This window comes from Anomaloglossus baeobatrachus, chromosome 1 (genome assembly GCF_048569485.1).
Source record: "Anomaloglossus baeobatrachus isolate aAnoBae1 chromosome 1, aAnoBae1.hap1, whole genome shotgun sequence".
In the NCBI taxonomy this organism is placed as follows: domain Eukaryota; kingdom Metazoa; phylum Chordata; class Amphibia; order Anura; family Aromobatidae; genus Anomaloglossus; species Anomaloglossus baeobatrachus.
This window is the reverse complement of record NC_134353.1, coordinates 274,169,659-274,189,135: the sequence shown is the minus strand read 5'-3', so window position 1 is coordinate 274,189,135 and position 19,477 is coordinate 274,169,659. Positions and strand designations below refer to the sequence as shown.

The 19,477-nt window shown below is 44.6% G+C and overlaps 1 protein-coding gene across 2 annotated transcripts in view; it reads left to right on the top strand.

The window, feature by feature from the left end:
• Positions 1-3,746: 3,746 nt before the first annotated feature.
• BDH2 (3-hydroxybutyrate dehydrogenase 2) overlaps positions 3,747-19,477 on the top strand; it is a 65,173-nt gene continuing 49,442 nt past the window's right edge. The window contains exons 1-2 of one of the 2 annotated variants that reach the window (XM_075336733.1): positions 3,747-3,844; positions 10,316-10,392. In XM_075336733.1, coding sequence (XP_075192848.1) covers positions 10,321-10,392 — 72 coding nt within the window. In that variant the 5' untranslated portion in view covers positions 3,747-3,844; positions 10,316-10,320. Of the gene's footprint in view, positions 3,905-10,315; positions 10,393-19,477 lie in introns of both variants that reach the window. The other variant, XM_075336723.1, reaches the window with a different exon arrangement.

Sequence of the window (19,477 nt, the reverse complement as noted above, 5' to 3'; positions counted from 1 at the left end):
GTTCTTTCTTTGTTGTCTCCTATTGCTTTCTCACTAACTGAGGAATGATTGACAGTTGGTGGGTGTATACTGCATAGGATGAGTTTACCTTTTTTTGCATAGTGTCGCCTCCTAGTGGCAGCAGCATACAACCCATGGTCTCTGTGTCCCCCAATGAAGGCTCCAAGAAAGAGATTTTACGGTGAGTACCCAAAATCTACTTTTTGCACTGAGGGGGCAATCAACCTAAAACTCTGCAAATTGAGGTTCTGAGCTGGCATAAATCCTAAGTCATGTGATCAATGGTCATTTTTGACTTTAAGGCTATGTGCCCACGGGACAATGTACCCGCGGATTTTGCCACGGAAAACCTGCGGATTTATCGGGATTTTCTAGATAAATCCGCAGGTTTTAGCAAGTACAGACACTCCCTATGTTATCCTATGGGACATGGAGAGTGTCTGTGTGACGCCCTGGCGCCGCCAGGTGGTCACAGAGGAGCACTACACCCCACATAACACCATCCCACACCAGGTTCCATCAGCCACAAAATCCCAGCCACCCCCTCAGGGTAGGAAAGACACACCAGTGGGCAGGACCAGGCGGATTGGGAGCGCCTACCTAGGGGTCTTCAGGATCCGGGGGAGGGAACGAGCCAGTCGAAGTCTAAGTTGAAGTTAGGAGTGGAAGTGACAGTGCAAGGTCAATGCTGTGCCTAGTGGAGGGTAGCCAGGTTAGTGGCCCTGGTCTACTGGCTAGGTGGCAAGCAGTGGACCGTGTCCAAAGGCGATGGGAGTCCGGTCGCGGGAAATCCAAAGTGGACCAGGACAGGGTTGGAGCCCGCCAGTACCGGCAGCGGCGATCCGGTCTGGAAACCGTGCACAAGCGGGGTACCAGGACCCTAGTTAGAAGACGGTTGCAAGCCCCTTCACTAATTAACCAGGCTGGGAGCAAGGTTCCACAAGTCTTAGCCCAGATACAGCGAAACGGCAGCCCACCGCGGGGGATAGGGTATCCGCAAACACCCACTGAGATCCCATGGGTCAGCTTTCGCGGGCACATCTCCCAACCAGAACATACCGGGAGCGGACTTCCCCGTTCCATCTGGAGTCGTCCAGAATAGAGAAAACTACAGAGTGCCGGAGGAAGGGACATAGGTACACCAGCCAGGTGTGGGAACCGAGTACACCCGAACGCGGCAGCCGGCCACTGACACCTTGGTTTACCAACGGACTTGTGTGCAATTATTCCACAGTGAGTACATCAATATTCGCCGGTCCAGCCCAGCGCGCCACCTCCAGCCTACATCACTCCCCGTGTCCTGGACACTGAGCCCCGGGGCATCCACCCCTACCCACGGAGGGGTTAAACAACCAGCTGCCACTCCATCGCCCCCGGGTGCTTCCTAACAGCAGCGGTGGTACTCCATATTACCACACACCGTGGCTGGCGTCACGAAGTATCCACAACAATCCCCGTACATATACGTCCCCCTTTTATTTGAGTGTCCGTGCGACCCCCGGGTCTGGAAACCCCTTGAGCCACTGCTGATCCGGATCCGAGCAGCCCGTATGCTGACGTGGGGGTGGCACATCTGTGTCCACGCTGCGGCTGTGGATGTCCCGCAGCCACACGTAACTGCATGTCAATTATTCCTGTGGATGTCCCGCCTCTCCACTATGGAGATAGAGGCCGGGACTTCCGCAAGTAAGTCGTACGAATGTCCGTAGGTTTTCCGCAGATATTTTGCTGGAATCCCGTAGCAACGGATAGCTGCGGATTCCAGGGAGCTGCTGCAGTAAACCTGCGGACGTACCTGCGGATATATCCGCGGGTACATTGTCCCGTGGGTACATAGCCTTAAGATTGCTACTTCGAATAGGTGGCACTAGAGTTCTACTTCTTCCCTGAAGAGACAATTTGCATATAGCCGCAATGCTCCACTGGGCAATAAGACTCCTCACTACTGGCATATTGAATTGGTGTGTCAGTCTCTGCAAGGAGAAAAGTTTGCCATTTAAATACTGCGGTAAAAAAAACTCCCCAAATACTCAGCATGTGCACATGGCCTACAAAGGAGCTGCTGTACTTGGTGTTGGAGTCTGTTAATGCTCTGGAGCACCATCCCCTCTGGTGTCCTGCACCAGATGATCTGTGGTCACTTATACCAGGAAAGATATCATGCCTAGGTAAAGTGGCGTTCCCTCGGGAATGGAGGATGGCACATCTGAAGAACGAACCGGAGCCTCACTGATCGCCTCACACTTCAACATGATCATAACCAAGTTAACTATCATTGTTATTACAGGCATTACCTTTGTATTAAACCTTGTCAAAAATATATACATATTCCATATACATAATCCAAATTTTCAGGGGAAAAACATTGTGTGTATATATTACACCAGCCCCATCAGGTTAAGATTAGTGTTGAGCGAGTAGTTACAGCACTATGCTGTTAGCGAGTACTGTCCGCTACTCGCATATTCGTTACGAGTAGCGGGCGCCATGTAAGTAAATGGGAAATACTCGCTAAGTAGCTAGTAACCCGAAAGCTGTAATATTCGCTACTTGCACGAACACTACGGCTTTCGGGCTACTCGTTACTTAGCGAGTATTTCCCATTGACTTGCATTGCGCTCGTAACGAATATGCGAATAATGGACGGTACTCGCTAACTACTCACTCAACACTAGTTAAGATCTATTTAATAATCTATGATCGGACATGCTCTTAAGTGGAGATTTGTTATCCATGTGCGGTCCTTTTGAAATATACTGAACATACAGCAGATTTCCAATCAACAGCGCACATCATTTTTTATCCCCCCCCTAAAGAAAATGTAATCTACATACGATGGTTTTTAGACCCCATCAGTCTGTTGCTCTGTAAGGTGCTATAGGTTTACATTGTGGTCTGAGTATGGGCGCATTCACACAGGGTATTTTTGCCCCACAAGTTGGACACTCTGAACCTGCAGCTGAATCCTCGAGGTTTTGGATGCAGTTTTGCTCCAATGTTTGAGGCTTTCTCCCTGGAGGTTCATACCTTTATTGGCAATTTCCTCATCGAAATCCCGGATTACCGCGTGTTCCATGTGGATTGCAGTTTTTGCATTGATATGCGTCAGATCTGTTCTGAAATTCGGCCAGAGAGCTAACAATCGAGAGCTAACAATCGAGCGCCATTTCCGCAGCAGATTGTCTACACTGTGTGGAGCAGATTCGGTAATAGTTTGGATTTTCCATTTCATCATATAAGATTTATTATGAATTCTCCGATTATGTTATACAAAAGCAAGGCCGCGTCCGATTTTAACCCTTCTCGCGCCTCGTTTCACTTATAGGAGATCATCGGTTTTTACCATATCCTGATACATTGTATCATTGCAGTGTACGGTACAAGTAGTTGAAGTCTACAAGGAGGGGGGCTAAAAAGAAAATGAAAAAAAATAAAATATAAAAACTGAGTCACCAATTGAGAAAAAAAAAAAAAAAATATATATATATATATATATATATATATATGAACGATTTCGTCTCCCCACCTCCATAAAAAAACGATCTGTGGTTACAATAGTTGGATTTTCCTGAGGAAAAAAAGGGGGATGAAAAGAAAAAAAAAAACTAAAAGTGCAAATCTGAACAATGCCGTGCTCCTTAAATACGCGCCATAGTGAGGGTACAGAGCGCCGTCAGCAGCAGTGGATCTATGCACAATACACACATTCACCACTAGGTGGCAGCCGATACCGAGGAAATGTAAGGAAGGCCTGCGCCTCTCTGAAAGGATTTATTACTCGGTGTCATGTGACCGCGGCCAGGGTAAAGGTCGCTGCGTGCTTGGTCTGGAGTCGTGTGCACAGGTCTGTGCTATATATCGCTGCTGTATACCGGAGCTCCGAGCTCGCTGCTGACCAGTAGGAGTAAGTGCATGATCTGAACTGGTCCTGAAAGGAGTCCTATAGTTTCATATGACCAGGGTGGTCTCCCCGTGCATCTTAGGTGCCTGGTGCTGGGGGTCTCGTCCATAAGATGTATTAATACTGGCTCCTCTATTCCCTTGTGTGTTGTCTGCATCAGATTTTTAAAAGAAACTGGTTTGACAAATTATTCCATATTGCTCCCTTCTGACACCAGTACTGATGACAATCTGGGGTCTACTGGGATTTATCCCCCAATCGATGACATCACAGCGGCAAACCATATATGGATGACCGCTTGTTAGTACAGTTCAGTGCCCATCAGTTTGCTTATTGCTGGCAGCCCCAAACCCCATTTATTCAGGTAAGATGTGCAGCCACGAAAGAGACAAAATCTGCCTGTGAACGCGCTCACACCCTTTGCCTGCCAATCACCCACTGTCTACATACCGCTATACTGTGGAACTGAACTTAAAGGGATTGTCCATAGCATATGGGTCAGCAATGTGAGATCGGCAGGGTCTGACAGGTTATAAGTCATGTACACTGTTTAGTGGTCAGTGTCCCATTCGCCCCAATTTCATAATGACTTTTTTCAGGGATATGTCATAAATTATTTAAACCCCCTGTAAAATCCCTATATCAGCCGTACCCACTGGGACCAATTCCATAGGAAGCTTTGTAAGCTATCTCTCCATGGATACTGTGAGTAGGGCTTTGCACTCCCCACCGAATGTATTCAATATTGGACTGCCAGATATATTGGATTGCTATGCTTGGAAATTTCCAGCGGTCCCATAAAGAAAGTATATAGTAGAGTACCAGTATCAGATCACCGAATATATGTAGGACCCTCAGTGTTCTCGCCCGACTGCAATTTTGTAGGAGACAAGTCTTGGGCTATTGGATTTGGACTTCCACAGGTACTCTGTAGTGTAAAGGGAATCTGTCACTGTGTTTATGCCACCTAATATGAGAGCAGCATAACGTAGGGGCAGAGACCCGATTCCAGCGATATGTTACTTAAAGCACCACAGTAGTGGGGGTTTCTTCATTGCTGGTGGCACTTTAAATCTAAGCCCCCTGTCATATACATTACAGTGGCTTCACCTTTTTTCAGTGCCGCTCTGATTCCACGGCGCCATCTGGTGCCCATAACGTCTGCCTGGCCAGAAGTTAGGCTACTTTCACATCAGCGTTTTTTTTGCATGTAGGCAAAAAAACGGAAACCGCATATGACCGCCTCCTGTGGATTGAACGTGCAATGCATGCAACCGCAGTTGTTATTTTACCGAATACTTCTACTTTTTATGGCTGCTGCTGTGATGGATGCAGCAGGACACAATTTATTGGCCGGCACTGGAGTCATACGATCAGGAGTCAGCTGAACTCCTGATCTCACAGCCCACACACGCTGTAATGGATGCAGGTTAACAGCAGTCACTGCCTGCTGCCGATCACATGTGACCGTGTGCGGGCTGTGTGGTCAGGAGTTCAGCTGAGTTCAGGTCAGCTGACTCCAGTGTCGGACGATTACTTGTTCTGTGTCCCACTGCATCCATCACAGCGTGTGCGGGCTGTGAGGTCAGCTGAGTTTGGCCGGCACTGGAGTCAGCTGATCTGAACTTAGCTGACCTCATAGCCCACACACACTGCGGTGGATGCAACGGGACACAGAACAAGTAATCGGCCGACACTGGAGTCAGCTGATCTGATTACTTGTTCTGCTGGCTGTGTGGTCAGGAGTAGGGATGAGTGAGCAGTAAAATGCTCGATGGGCGAAGCCCATGTCTATTTTTTTTTTCTCTTTAAATTCATAAAAAAATGTAAAAAAAAAAACAAACTCCAAACACATAACCCTAAACCTAGGGTTAGGGGTAAAAAAAAATGTGTGGGCTCCCTCAGCATTTTCTATTGCTAAGGGTAACCCAAGCAGCTACTGGCTGCTAACACCCACTTCTTGATGTTACCTTCACTGGCAATAGAAAATCCAGGAAAGCCTTTTTTTTTGCCCAAAAACGTAAAAAAAAAAAAAAAGACGTGGACTTTGGCCTATTTTTGTATGCCAGCCAGGTACAGCAGGCAGGTACGGGCTGCCCCCAGCTGCCTATTTGTACCCGGCTGGAAGTCAAAGATATAGGGAAGCCCTTTTTAATGAATTTCATGAAATAATTAAAAAAAAAAACTATGTGGGCTTTGCCCAATTTTTGTGTCCAGCCAGGGACAACTAGGCAGCTGGGAATCGGAATCCGCAGCGCAAGGTGGCTCAAGCCTTCTGGCCCCCCCCCCCCCCCCCCGCCCCGCTGCTAATTGCAGTCCGCAGCCGCCCCAGGAAATAGCTCTTCTATGAAAGCGCCATCTTCTAGCACTGTATCCAACTCTTCCAGTGGCTCTGGTGCTGGGTAATAAGGGGTTAATACCAGCTTTGTTTTACCAGCTGGTATAAAGCCCGAGATTCTTTGTCAGGCCAAGTTTGACCCGGCCATTGAGAATCTCCAATAAAGGGTTAAAAAATAAGACATCACACAGAGAAAAAATACTTTATTAGAAATAAATACACAGACACACTTAGGGACTCCATCTTTATTACTCCCTCTCACCCGTCCACGATCCTGGTCTTCTGTCTGAGAGATTTCTGTACTGACCATGCCAGGCTGCTTTCTGGGCATGCGCAGTACAGAAAACAGGATTCTGTCTATCAAGATCCGGCGACTTCCAGTACAGCAGGATACGGCGCCCATAGAGATACATTGCAGCTACCTCCGCAATCTAACAGATCTATTGACATGTAGTATTTTGGCCGATGACATAAACTCTGCAAGTAGTGTTTTTGAAAAAAGGTAAAATACCGCATCTCACCGGATCCAGTGTATGCCGCACGCAACCGCATATTGCCGCGATTTCATTGCAAATGCATTGAAATGACAACGCATTTGTGAAGGATCCTGGTTTGTGGCAAAAAATCCATTTGTGCCGCAGTTAAAAAAAAACGCTGATGTGAAATTAGCCTTACATCGCCATGTCTCACTACACCTCTATGAGAGCCAGGATGAGGCTCCCATAGAGAAATATTGTGTTGTGACCTCCGGCACCATTCCATGTAACACTGGAGCTGCCGGCAGTTAACAAATCCCAGTAGATCGACAGGAACGACACTGGAAAAAGATGAAGACAGGGGCAGAGGACTTATATTTAAAGAATCACTGCAGAATATCACTGCAGTGGGAAAAGAAAAAACACTGGAGTGGTGCTTTAATGGGCTTCTTGCTGTAGTTTTGATAAAATCACCGTTTTATCAGCAAGAGATTATCACTGGAGGACAAGTAAGCCATCCAACTGCCATGTAGTCCTCAATATTCATCAGCTCCATATAACACTACAGCCATCACTGATTGCATTAGTAGCTTTCTGTCTATGCAGTGTACAAACAGAACTGTCCTTCAGTGGTGTGAGCAGAGTTGTACAGAGATTAGCATTCACAGAACTCGTAGACCTGTGGCAGAAAAAGCAGTGATTTCTATCAAAACTGCAGCAAGCAGCCCAGTAAGATACATAGCTGGAATCAGAATCTCTGCCCCTACATTATGCTGCTCTCAGATGAGGTGGCAAAAACCTGCTGACAGATTTCCTTTAGAGTTAAGGATGCCACACGTCTACATTAAAGCTGTGAAGATCTGCCGCATGGTACCTGTTACATATAGATGCCATGTTTCATAACTCCATCCACAGGTATTGTACTGTAAAGTGCTGCACGTGTGGTGCATAATCCACACTACAACTAAACATGTTATCTCACCATTAGGGCGTCTACAGATATTCGTGATACTTGGTCTGGGTACAGACCACAATGCGTGGACTGTCCATGGGGCTCCCGGAATACGACAGTCTCATAGGCATATATGAGGCTGTTGCGGTTGGGTCAGGAGACCAGTCCATGCATTGTGGTCCGTACTCAGACCAAGTATGAGGGATGTCTGTAGAGGCCCTTATTGTTCACACTAAGGATTTTGGAGGAAAACACTCTGCTGATATGCTTAGAAAACATTTAATTAAGTTGTAATCCACTTTGCTGTTTGAGTGTTTTCTATCTTGAAGAGGCAATGAAAAACACTTGGGGGGGGGGGGGGAGTGCACTACACATGTAGCAAGCAGATCTTTAAAAACTGCTTCAGAAAAACAAAACCTAATCAAAAAATATCTTAGAGTTTTTTCTGAAGTAGTTTCTGCCTATAAGTCTCACAATGCTTGAGTTCCTCCAAAAAATAAGTCCACAAGACCTTACGACTCATTCACATGACCGTTCCTTTTTTTGCGGTCTGCAAAAAATGGTCCTGTTTTTTCACGGATGCATCCTCATCTGTCCCATTCCGTATACGGTCCGTATGACTTCCGTGTTTTTGCGGACCGCAAAAAAGCGGAAGGAGACTTGCATGCATTCCAGGGTATCTGGCCAGATGCTGGTCCCCATATAAAGTCTATGGGGAACAGAATTTGGGGCACAGGGTAGGAGCAAGCGCAACATACTCAGCGAACACCGGCACAGCTGTCACACTGCTCCTGTGGCAGCTCTTTGTTCTTCCCGAGCCGGCCGCTCATTTGGCTCATACATATTCACGCCTCCCCCGTCAGTGATTGGTTACAGTCAGACGCGTCCCCACACTGAGTGACAGCTGTCTGTCTGCAACCAATCACAGCTGCCGGTGGGCGGGTCTATATCGTACAGTACAATAAATAAATACGTAATTAAAAAAAAAAAAAAAGATAAAGCCTCGTAGCTGCTTGCTGGTATTCTCAGACTGGGGAGACCCAAGTCATTGGGAGCCCCCCAGCCCAAAAATATCAGCCAGCAGCCATCTGGAATTGCCGCATCCATTAGATGCAACGGTCCCGGGACTTTACCCGGCTCATCCCGTTGCCCTGGTCCGGTGGCAAACAGGGTAATATGAGGTTGATACTAGATATGAAATGTCACCTGCATCAAGCCCAGAGGTTATAGATCTCACGGCATCTATCAGATACCCGACATCACTAACCCAGTCAGTAATAAAAAAAAAAAAAAATAGACAACAAACAAATTTTTATTTGAAAAAATACTCCCCAACACAATCTAATAAATTGGTGAAAGAAAAAACAAATCCAGGTCCGGCGTAATCCAATAAGGGGGTTCCACGACGATCCATACTCGCTGTCCAAGTCAATGAAGAACAGAATGTTCCCCGTTGGCTGGGAGAGCAGTGCAGTGACCTGAGCTAACATCAAGAGGTCAGCCCAGGTCACTGCAGGGCATGACCAGCGCTGACTTCAGGAGGTTAGTGAGGTACATTACCTGCAGTGATGAACGCCGCAGCACTCCTGACGTCAGCGCGTTCTTGTGACTGACGTGTTCACAAGAAAGTATCGCGAGTGGCCCATGACGTCACCACTAGTCACAGTCTCGGGCCGCCCGCGAGAGGTGATGTGAGAATACGGCGGGCATAGAAGTCAGTGACTAGCGCTGATGTCAGGAGTGTAGGAATTCATCACTGCAGGTAATGAACTTTACTAACCTCCTGACGTCAACGCTCATCATTCCCGCGGCTGCTTCCACCGGGCTGGTGCGGGAGCGGGACGCAGATAGCAGGGGCACCCGACGGAAGTCACACGGAAGTCTTTCCGTGTGGCTTCCGTGGAATTTGCGGACCCATTGACTTGTATTGAGTCACAGTCCGTTATTACGGAACACAATAGGACATGTCCCATAATAACGGAAAGGACATACCACATCTGATGTGTTTTTTTTGTAGGAACTGATGCCTACGGAAATGCTTCCATGTGCCAATCAATCCTGCACAAAAGACAATGAAAAGATGGTCCTGTCAGTAGGTCCGCAAAAAAAATGAACTGAACTGGACAGACGGAACGGTTGTCTGAATGAGCCTTAATTCATATGCCGCTTTTTTACATCTTTGTACGATCAGCCTTTTTTTAATGCCAGCACACTGAAATGTTGTACAGGGTTGGTCACGTCAGGATTTATGGCTGACAATCCATTTAAAAAAGGACACGTCATCCTTTTCAAGTGAAGGTGAAAACCTGATTCAAATGAGCACACAACAGGAGTTTCCATAACATTAGTTCATAGTACACATCCTGGATCCTGTCATTAAATGCATGGTGCGCGAACTACGAGCAGCATGAATCGGAGCCTGGCTGCAGGATTGTAACCAGTTATGTTCTGCTCTGAAATACTACAGTGCTTTAGAGAAAAGAGAATTTGCAAAACTGTCTGGGGACTATAGGGAGAGGCCGATGAGTCGGATGCAGCTCTGTCCGATATGTTAATCTGATTAGCAATAAGATCGATAGCTGAAACACTCAGCTCTGTACATGTGGATATTTACATTGGTTATTGATCTGTGTTATTCTTTATTTCAGGTAGTATGGGTCGCTTAGATGGAAAAGTCATTTTGCTGTCAGCAGCGGCGCAGGGGATTGGACAGGCGGCTGCCATTGTAAGTCACTGTGCAATCATTTAAAGAATGCCGTCCCTTTTGGTAAATCTAAGCAACTTCATCAATGACGACTTTCCTTTGTAACCTCACTATAAGAATTCTTAGTTATTATCAGATAATGACAGGTTTTTTTTGTATTGTACTTTGTAAACATTTTGGGTATTTATTTACTTATCTCCAACTAATTAGAAATAAAAATTAGAAATCTTGAAATTTTTACAATGACCAATGGGGCTTTTTTAGATTCAAACAGCTTGTTTAAGGAAACAATACATGTCTAAGGCTTCATTGAATAGACTTTGACTAGAGATGGGCGAACCTGAAGATGTTAGGGTTCAGCCGGACAAAAAAAAAAAAAGCCCAAACTTAAGCACAGACCCCAAACCCCATATCAGTCTATAAGGACCCAAACTTAAATGTTCTAATATAGTGGTAGTGAGGGGTAGGAGGCAACAAAAGCAAGCATAACGAGGATTAAAGCAGGACATTTATACTTACCGAGTTTCCGTGCGGCTGTCACACTGTTTCCAGGTCCGCTCATTAAATCTTATGATTATTCACTGCTTTCCCTGTCCACCCTCTGTGACCGCGTCTGTGATTGGGTGCAGTCAGAATGCGTCCCACCCTCTGTGTCGGCGTCTGTGATTGGTTGCTCTCAAACTAGTTGTCTGGGTCCCCGAAGTGGAGTGTAAAAATAAATAAGTCATTGGAAAAAATGATGTAGGATACTCCATATTTTGATACCCAGCGTAGATAAAGCAGACAGCTGAAGGCTACATGCTTCATCTTGGCTGCGCATGAAAATACGAGGGACCCCACATGGCTTTTTTAAAATTATTTAAATAAATCATTTTAAAAAATGGTGTGCGGTCCCCACCAACCAATTTTGATACTCAGCCAAGATAAAGCAGACAGTTGGGGGCTGGTATTCACAGGCTGTGGAGGCCCATGGTTATTGGGCCCTCCTCAACCTAAAAATAGACACTTGCAGCTGCCCCGGAACTGGCGCATCTAATAGATGCTCCAGTTGTGACACTTACCCAGCTCATTCTGATTGCCCTGGTGAAGTGGCAATTGTGGTAATATAAGGGGTTAATGACAGCTGTGATTTGTAAAAAAAAAAAAAAAAACAACCCACACCTGCCACAAAACCCTGGATTAGTATTGGGTAGGGGGTCTATGAGACCTCCCCCATTGCTAGTTGTGTAAATAAACAAAACACAAAGTAAAATACTTTATTTTAAAAAACACCAAACACCTTCTTTCTTCAATTTATTAACCCCCAAAACATCCAGGTCTGATATATTCCATCCAACAGCGTCACTCCACGATCCATGCTCTGCTACATCCTGAAGTCGCAGTGCAGTGTCACATTTAGAAAATGTGACCAATGACTGCGGCGTCCGGGACACTCTGACGGAACCACAGCTGTGAAAGTGGTAACGTCGGTGAGTTCATCTGAGGTCACATCTCTCGTTCCCATGGTACCCCAGCTGTAACCTCAGGTGAACCTTCCTCAGGTGAACTCGTTAAACTCAGTGAACTCATTGAACTCCATGTCAGATTACCGAATTAAGTGATGTGTGTGTGTACATTGAGTATTCGTTTGCAGAAATTTCAGCACCAAATCTGCATCTCCCGCAGAATAACGCACCGAAAACACGTCAAAAACACATTGCGTTTTTCTGCAAGGAGATGCAGATTTGGTGCAGAAATATCTGCAAGAGAAAGTAAAATAAATACATAAAAGATTCCGATTGCCTTACATGTACCCTGTTTCCTTGAACATAAGACACTATCGTATATTTTTTTTGCCCTGAAAAAAGCATTAGGTCTTATTTTCGGGGGGGTGTCTTATTCTTGAGGAGACATGGTTGGGGGTAAGCTTACCCCACACAACCCCCCCCCCCCCCTCCTTCCCAGGATCGTCATACTTACCAGCCCCAGGCGTCTGTATGGCTCCCAGATCTGGCTGACATTCACACATCACTACACAGTCACACATCTGACAACATACACACACTCACCTTTCACATCATTCCTCCCTCTGCTTTCCGGTGGGCACTCCCAGCAGCTGTGCTGCACGCCGTCATCCTCTGCCTCCTGCCGACACTCACAGATCCAATCGCATACACGCACACATCCGATCGCATACACTCACACACACTCACGATATCGCACATACCGGTACAATCGCGCGCACACACTCAAAACATCCGGAGATACCACATGCTTCGGGCCATGTGATTCTCTGACAGGTCCTGGAAGGTCACTGCAGTGCACAGTATCGCCGCCGAGAAGCAAGCGATATCGCTGGATGTGGTGAGTGTGTGGATGCGATCTGTAGTGTGTGTGTGATCTGATGTGTATGTTCCGCCACAGGACCTTGATGCGCTCACCTACTCCGGCGTTTGGTGAGTATGATGGGGGTCTTCTCTCTCTTTAGTGGGTGTCCGCTGTCTATAATGAAGTGTCCTGCAGTGTCTTTAACTTTTTTACCGCTGCATGACACTTCATTATTAACCCCTTCAGCCCCCGGGCACTTTCCGTTTTTGCGTTTTTGTTTTTTGCTCCCCTTCTTCCGAGAGGCGTAACTTTTTTATTTTTCCATCAATCTTGCCATATGAGGGCTTGTTTTTTGCGGGACGAGTTGTACTTTTAAATGAAATCATAAGTTTTACCATATAGTGTACTGGAAAACGGCAAAAAAATTCCAAGTGCGGAAAAATTGCAAAAAAAGTGGGATTGTACAATAGTTTTTGGGATATTTTATTCACCGTGTTCACTATATGGTAAAACTGATGTGTGGGTATGATGCCTCAGGTCGGTGCGAGTTTATACACACCAAACATGTATAGGTTTACTTGTATCTAAGGGGTTAAAAAAAATTCACAAGCTTGTCCGAAAAACGTGGCGCACGTTTTGCGCCATTTTCCAAAACCCGTAGCGTTCTCATTTTTCAGGATCTGAGGCTCAGTGATGGCTTATTTTTTGCGTCTTGACCTGACGTTCTTAACGGTACCATTTTTGCGCAGATGCTACGTTTTGATCGCCTGTTATTGCATTTTGCGCAAAATTTGCGGCGACCAAAAAACGTTATTTTGGCGTTTGGAATTTTTTTGCCGCTACGCCGTTTACTGATCAGATTCATTGATTTTATATTTTGATAGATCGGGCATTTCTGAACGCGGCGATACCAAATATGTGTGTATTTTTTATTTTTTTAACCCTTTAATTTTCAATGGGGTGAAAGGGGGGTGATTTGAACTTTTAGGTTTTTTTATATTTTTTTTTAATTTTTTTAAAACTTTTTTTTTTTACTTTTTTTTTTTATTTTACTAGTCCCCCTAGGGGGCTATTGCGATCAGCAATCCGATCGCTTTGCACAATCTGCAGATCTCAGCTACAGAGCTGAGAACTGCAGATTTGCTGCTTCACTTTCAATGCCGGCTGTATTCCGGCATTGAGAGGAAGTGACTCATGTTAGCCACAGGCGTCATCACATGACCCTGTGCTACCATGGCAACCGCCGAAAGTCACGTGATCATGTCACGTGACTTCCGGCGGGGGCGGGGTAAGTCACTCATGGCGGCGCCCATATACATATCGCTGCCAAGACTTTGGCAGCGAAATGTAAGGGGTTAATGGCCGCGGGTGGAAGCGATTCCACCCGCGGCTAGCAGGCACACATGTCAGCTGTTGATAACAGCTGATATGTGCGCGTCTCGCCGCCGCCCGCCGGCGGCAGGGGGCGGGGCTTACCGGGACACGATCCATGACGTATCTAGTACGTCATGGGTCGTTAAGGGGTTAACCGCTGCTAGGTCTTATTTTCAGGGGATGTCTTATATTTAAGCATCCTTGAAAACTCCTGCTAGGTCATATTTTCGGGGGAGGTCTTATTTTCGGGGAAACATGGTAGTGACCTGAAAATCTTCTTGCCAGGTCACTTTTACTATCCACTGGCAGAATTGAATTTTTTTTTCTTACAATTTCATCCCACTTGGGATTTTATTTTTCTGTTTTTAGTATATGGGAAAAAATGGTAGCATTCAAACCTACAAGTCATTCTGCACAAAAGATCTCATGGCTATGTCTGCAAAAAAAAAAAATAAAAGTTATGGTTCTTAGAAGAAAGGAAGGGAAAAAGTAATGTGCAAAAATAAAAAATATTGGCCTTAATGGGTTAAAGTTGTGAGTAAATGTCGTCATCCTATCAAGCTTGCACTAGGTTAAAGCACCACTCTAGCGGTTTCATTTTTTTTTATTGCAGCGCTGGAGTGGTGTCACTAATGTAAGGTCCCTGCACTTAGTTTCATAATTACCAGCTGCCGTCTTCATCTTTTATTGGCTCCACTCTGTTAGGTCTCCATCAGTTTGACCTGCCAGGTCGCGCAAGTGTTTACTGGGTGATGTGGAAGTCACTCCTTACTGTAAGTCTATGAGAGCCAGAACAAGACTGTCATAGACCTACATTGAGAACTTGTGACCATTACCTCTGACTTCTGGTCAGAAGTAGTCGCAGTCACAGGATTGTGTCGCTGGACTGATGGGAAGAGTTGAACGCAACAGGTGGTATGAGACTAAGTGCAGGAAACCTTACATTGACCCTGAAATAAATGAAATAAATGTTGGACTGTTGCTTTAAAATCCTATAACCAGATGTAACTCACACTCTTCTGCGTCTCGGCCACTGCTCTGATCTTTGTATACAGGCTGCAGCGGTGTCGTAATGGCTACAGTGCATATCACCACTACAGTCAATCACTGACCGCAGTGGCTCTGCTGATGTAGGCAGTATTACCTTCTGAGCTTAGTGATTGGCTGCAGTGGTGATGTGTGCTGTCCTTGTGATGTCACCAATACAGCCTGTAAACAAAGACTGGCGGCGCAGCAGTATAGAGGTGTTTCTGAAGCTGCAGTGGGTTAGAGCTCTTTATAATATAATAATAATAATAATAATAAATATTTCTATAGCACCAACATATTCCGCAGCGCTTTACAATTCAGGAGGTTCATATACAAACAAATAACTATTATAGAAAATACAATAATTGGAGTATGGAAAAAAAGACAACCCTGCTCATGAGAGCTTACAATCTACAATGAGATGGGGGGGACAAGTTACAGGTGCTTATTTACAACTACAATTCAGCCATCTCAAGGAAATAGTCCACTGTAGAGATAAAAATATAGTGCATATGAGAAGTACCCGTGGAGTGATTTCTGTATATTTATATTATAGAATTGCTCACCTGGTTAGGTTGTGCGCCCTCGCACAACCCCGGTGTTAGATGTATAATTCCTCTGGGGGATGAGGGACTGTCTCAGCTGGCGTTATCCGTTGTTTTGCTGGGTGGATCCAGGTTTGTTGCCGCTGCTGGCTTCAGATTGACCGACTTTTTGAATCCTGGAGCTCTGTGCGGACCTGTGTCCTCCCGCTGTTAGTTCAAATAATCTGATGGATTCTATTACTCACAGCAGCTCTACCGTTTCTACTCAACGCGTTTCAGCAAGATACACTTGCCATCCTCAGGATGACACCTGAGGATGGCAAGTGTATCTTGCTGAAACGCGTTGTGTTAATACAAGAGCTTTATGTTATTAATAATTAAAGCCAAATTTCTTAAAAGATCAAAGACCAAAGATCTATTACTAGCGCTCACAAAGACCGGAATCTTTTTTCTATATCTCAAGGAAATAGGGGATAGATAATGGCTTCCTGGACCAGTTGGCCAGATGCATTTGGGTGCTATGGAATTTGACATGGGGTTATATTCTGAGAAGACGTGGAGGGACTTTGTGAATTCAATTCGGCTAGGGAGTGTGATAGGCCACCCTAAAAAGATGTGTTTTTAGCGAGCGTCTGAAGCTGAGTAAGTTGTGATTTGTCCTAGCTTCTTTGGGTAGAGCGTTCCAGAGGTTTGGTGCAGCTCGGAGGAAGTCTTGGATCCGGGAGTGGGAGGTTCGGAATAGTGGGGACGTTAGTCGAAAGTCTTTTGCAGAGCGTAGAGACCGAGTGGGGTGATAGACAGAGAGGAGGGTGGAGATGTAGGGGTGTGCCGCACTGTGGAGAGCTTTGAGCGTGAGAACAAGCAGCTTGAATTGGATCCTGTGATATATGGGCAGCCAGTGCAATGACTGGCACAGAACAGAAGCATGAGTAGCGGTTAGCCAAATAGGTGATCCTGGCTGCTGCATTAAGGATGGACTGTAGAGGAGAGAGTCTAGTTAGGGGGAGACCAATCCAATTAGTAGAGAGTTACAGTAGTCAAGGTGGGAGTGGATGAGGGCCATGGTGAGGGTTTTTGTCGTTTCCATTGTGAGAAAGGGACGGATTCTAGAGATGTTCTTGAGGTGCAAGCGGCAGGACCAGGCAAGAGATTGTATGTGGGAGGTGAAGCAAAAATCGGTGTCAAGTATAACACCGAGACAGCGAGCCTGCTGCCTAGGAGTTATCACGGTGCAACACACAGAGAGGGAGATGTTGAGTTTAGGGAGGTTAGAAGATAGAGGGACATATGTTTGAACTTAGTGCAAGCCAATAGACTGAAGAAATTTAGTCCCAGAAAACACCTTTAAAGGGATGGAGCTCCTTTTTAAACCCCAGTAAGGTGATTTCAGCTTTTATCTTTTGTTAATCTCTGATTAAATAAAAAAATAAATACTAGTCTGGTGTCACCAAAAAGAATAACCAATAACATTAAACGTGATTTTAAAAATACATTAATAGAAATCGCAAAATTATATTTGGGATTTTATAAAGGGGAACAGGCTGTTTAAAGTTTTAACTTGTACAACTACTTGGCTGTTGGACTGGAAACCGTAAAGGGGATGTGACGATGTGTGGAGCACTGTGGACTATTCCGAAATTTTCCCTACACAGCACGAATTTCCAACCAGCACAATTCACCCATTCACTGAACAAGGGGTGGGGAACTTTTTTTCTACCAAGGCTATTTGGACATTTATAACATCTTTCAAAGACCGTACAAAATTGTGAACTTTAAATTTATCCTGCGATGTTTTGTCAAGCGTTATAGTAACTCTCCCCTCATCTGATGACTCTTTGGTGTGATGTTAGATGATATTGAAGATGTTACTACTTGCAACTGCTTTTCCAGATTTGCATGGGTCTGGAGCGCAAGCAACACTTTGCGATGAATTTTGAAAAGAACTTGCAGTAATAAACAAATGTGTATTACGCTAAATGTTTCCTCCCAGTGGGAATAGGACTCTAGCAGCGGGAGGTCTGAAGTATACATCATATAGGAGACACCGGGACTGCACTATATATACATCACATAGGAGAAAAAGAGACTGCTGTATATATAACACATAGGAAACACCAAGACTGCTGTATATGAATCACAAAGGAGACCCTGAGACTGTTATATACATCACACAGGAGACACAGAGACTGCTGTACATACATCACATAGGAAACAACGAGACTGCTATATATACATCACATAGGAGACGCATAGACTGTTGTTTATAAATCACATAGCACACACTGAAACTGAATATAGATTTTACCTCAGAATTGATAACTTTTATAATCATTGATCACTTCTAGCAGATGATAAAGAAGAAAATTTGTCTGATAAGGTATTATGTCAAAGTTGCTTATTATCATGTGCATGGGGTATGAATACTTTTTCAAAACACTGTATGTAATGTATATACACCAGTCCAATTGTCTACAATGTGATACACATACACCATTTTTGTTGTCTCATGTGATTTTTACAGCAGTCTCATTGTCTCCTAAGTTTATAATCACAGCAGACCCAGTGTCTCTTATGCAATGTGTACAGCAGTCTCTATTTGTGCTATGTGGTGTAAATACAGCAGTCTGTGTTTCCCATGTGATGGATATAGAGCCACCCCCGGTGTCTCATATTTGATGCTTAGAGCAGTCTCAATGTGTTCTATTTGATGTCAAGTCATGTCTGAACCTGTTGGCACCTATAAAACTGTTCCAGAAAATTAATTATTTCTCCCAGAACATTTTTGCAGTAACACATATTTTTATACACATGTTTATGTCCTTTTTGTGTATTGGAACAACACAAAAAAAACCAGAGCAAAAAAGGCAAATTGGACATAATTTCACACAACTCCAAAAATAAGCTGGACAAAACTGTTGGCACATTTCCATAATTGTGGGTAAAGAACTCTGTGTCAAGCATGTGATTCTCTTTCAAACTCACTTGTGACAAGTAACAGTTGTGGGCAATATGAAAATCACACCTGAAATCAAATAAAAAAAGACAAGTTGATTCGATCTTTGCATTGTGTATGTGTGTGCCACACTAAGCATGAAGAACAAAAAGAGGGAAAGAAAACTGAGGACTTGAAAACAAAAATTGTGGAAAAATATCAACAATCTCAAGGTATATACAGCAGTTTCAGTGTCTCCTATGTGATGCAAGTATATACACCAGTCTCAGTGTCTCCTATGTGATGCAAGTATATACACCAGTCTCAGTGTCTCCTATGTGATGCAAGTATATACACCAGTCTCAGTGTCTCCTATGTGATGCAAGTATATACACCAGTCTCAGTGTCTCCTATGTGATGCAAGTATATACACCAGTCTCAGTGTCTCCTATGTGATGTTTATAGACCTCCTTGCTTGTTTTCTATAAATGTTATGTGAACAAGGATGAATTTGTCACTTTGAGGAGACATGCAGCATAATATGCATCTACAGTTAGGTCCAGAAATATTTGGACAGTGACACAATTTTCGCGAGTTGGGCTCTGCATGCCACCACATTGGATTTGAAATGAAACCTCTACAACAGAATTCAAGTGCAGATTGTAACGTTTATTTTGAAGGTTTGAACAAAAATATCTGATAGAAATTGTAGGAATTGTACACATTTCTTTACAAACACTCCACATTTTAGGAGGTCAAAAGTAATTGGACAAATAAACCAAACCCAAACAAAATATTTTTATTTTCAATATTTTGTTGCGAATCCTTTGGAGGCAATCACTGCCTTAAGTCTGGAACCCATGGATATCACCAAACGCTGGGTTTCCTCCTTCTTAATGCTTTGCCAGGCCTTTACAGC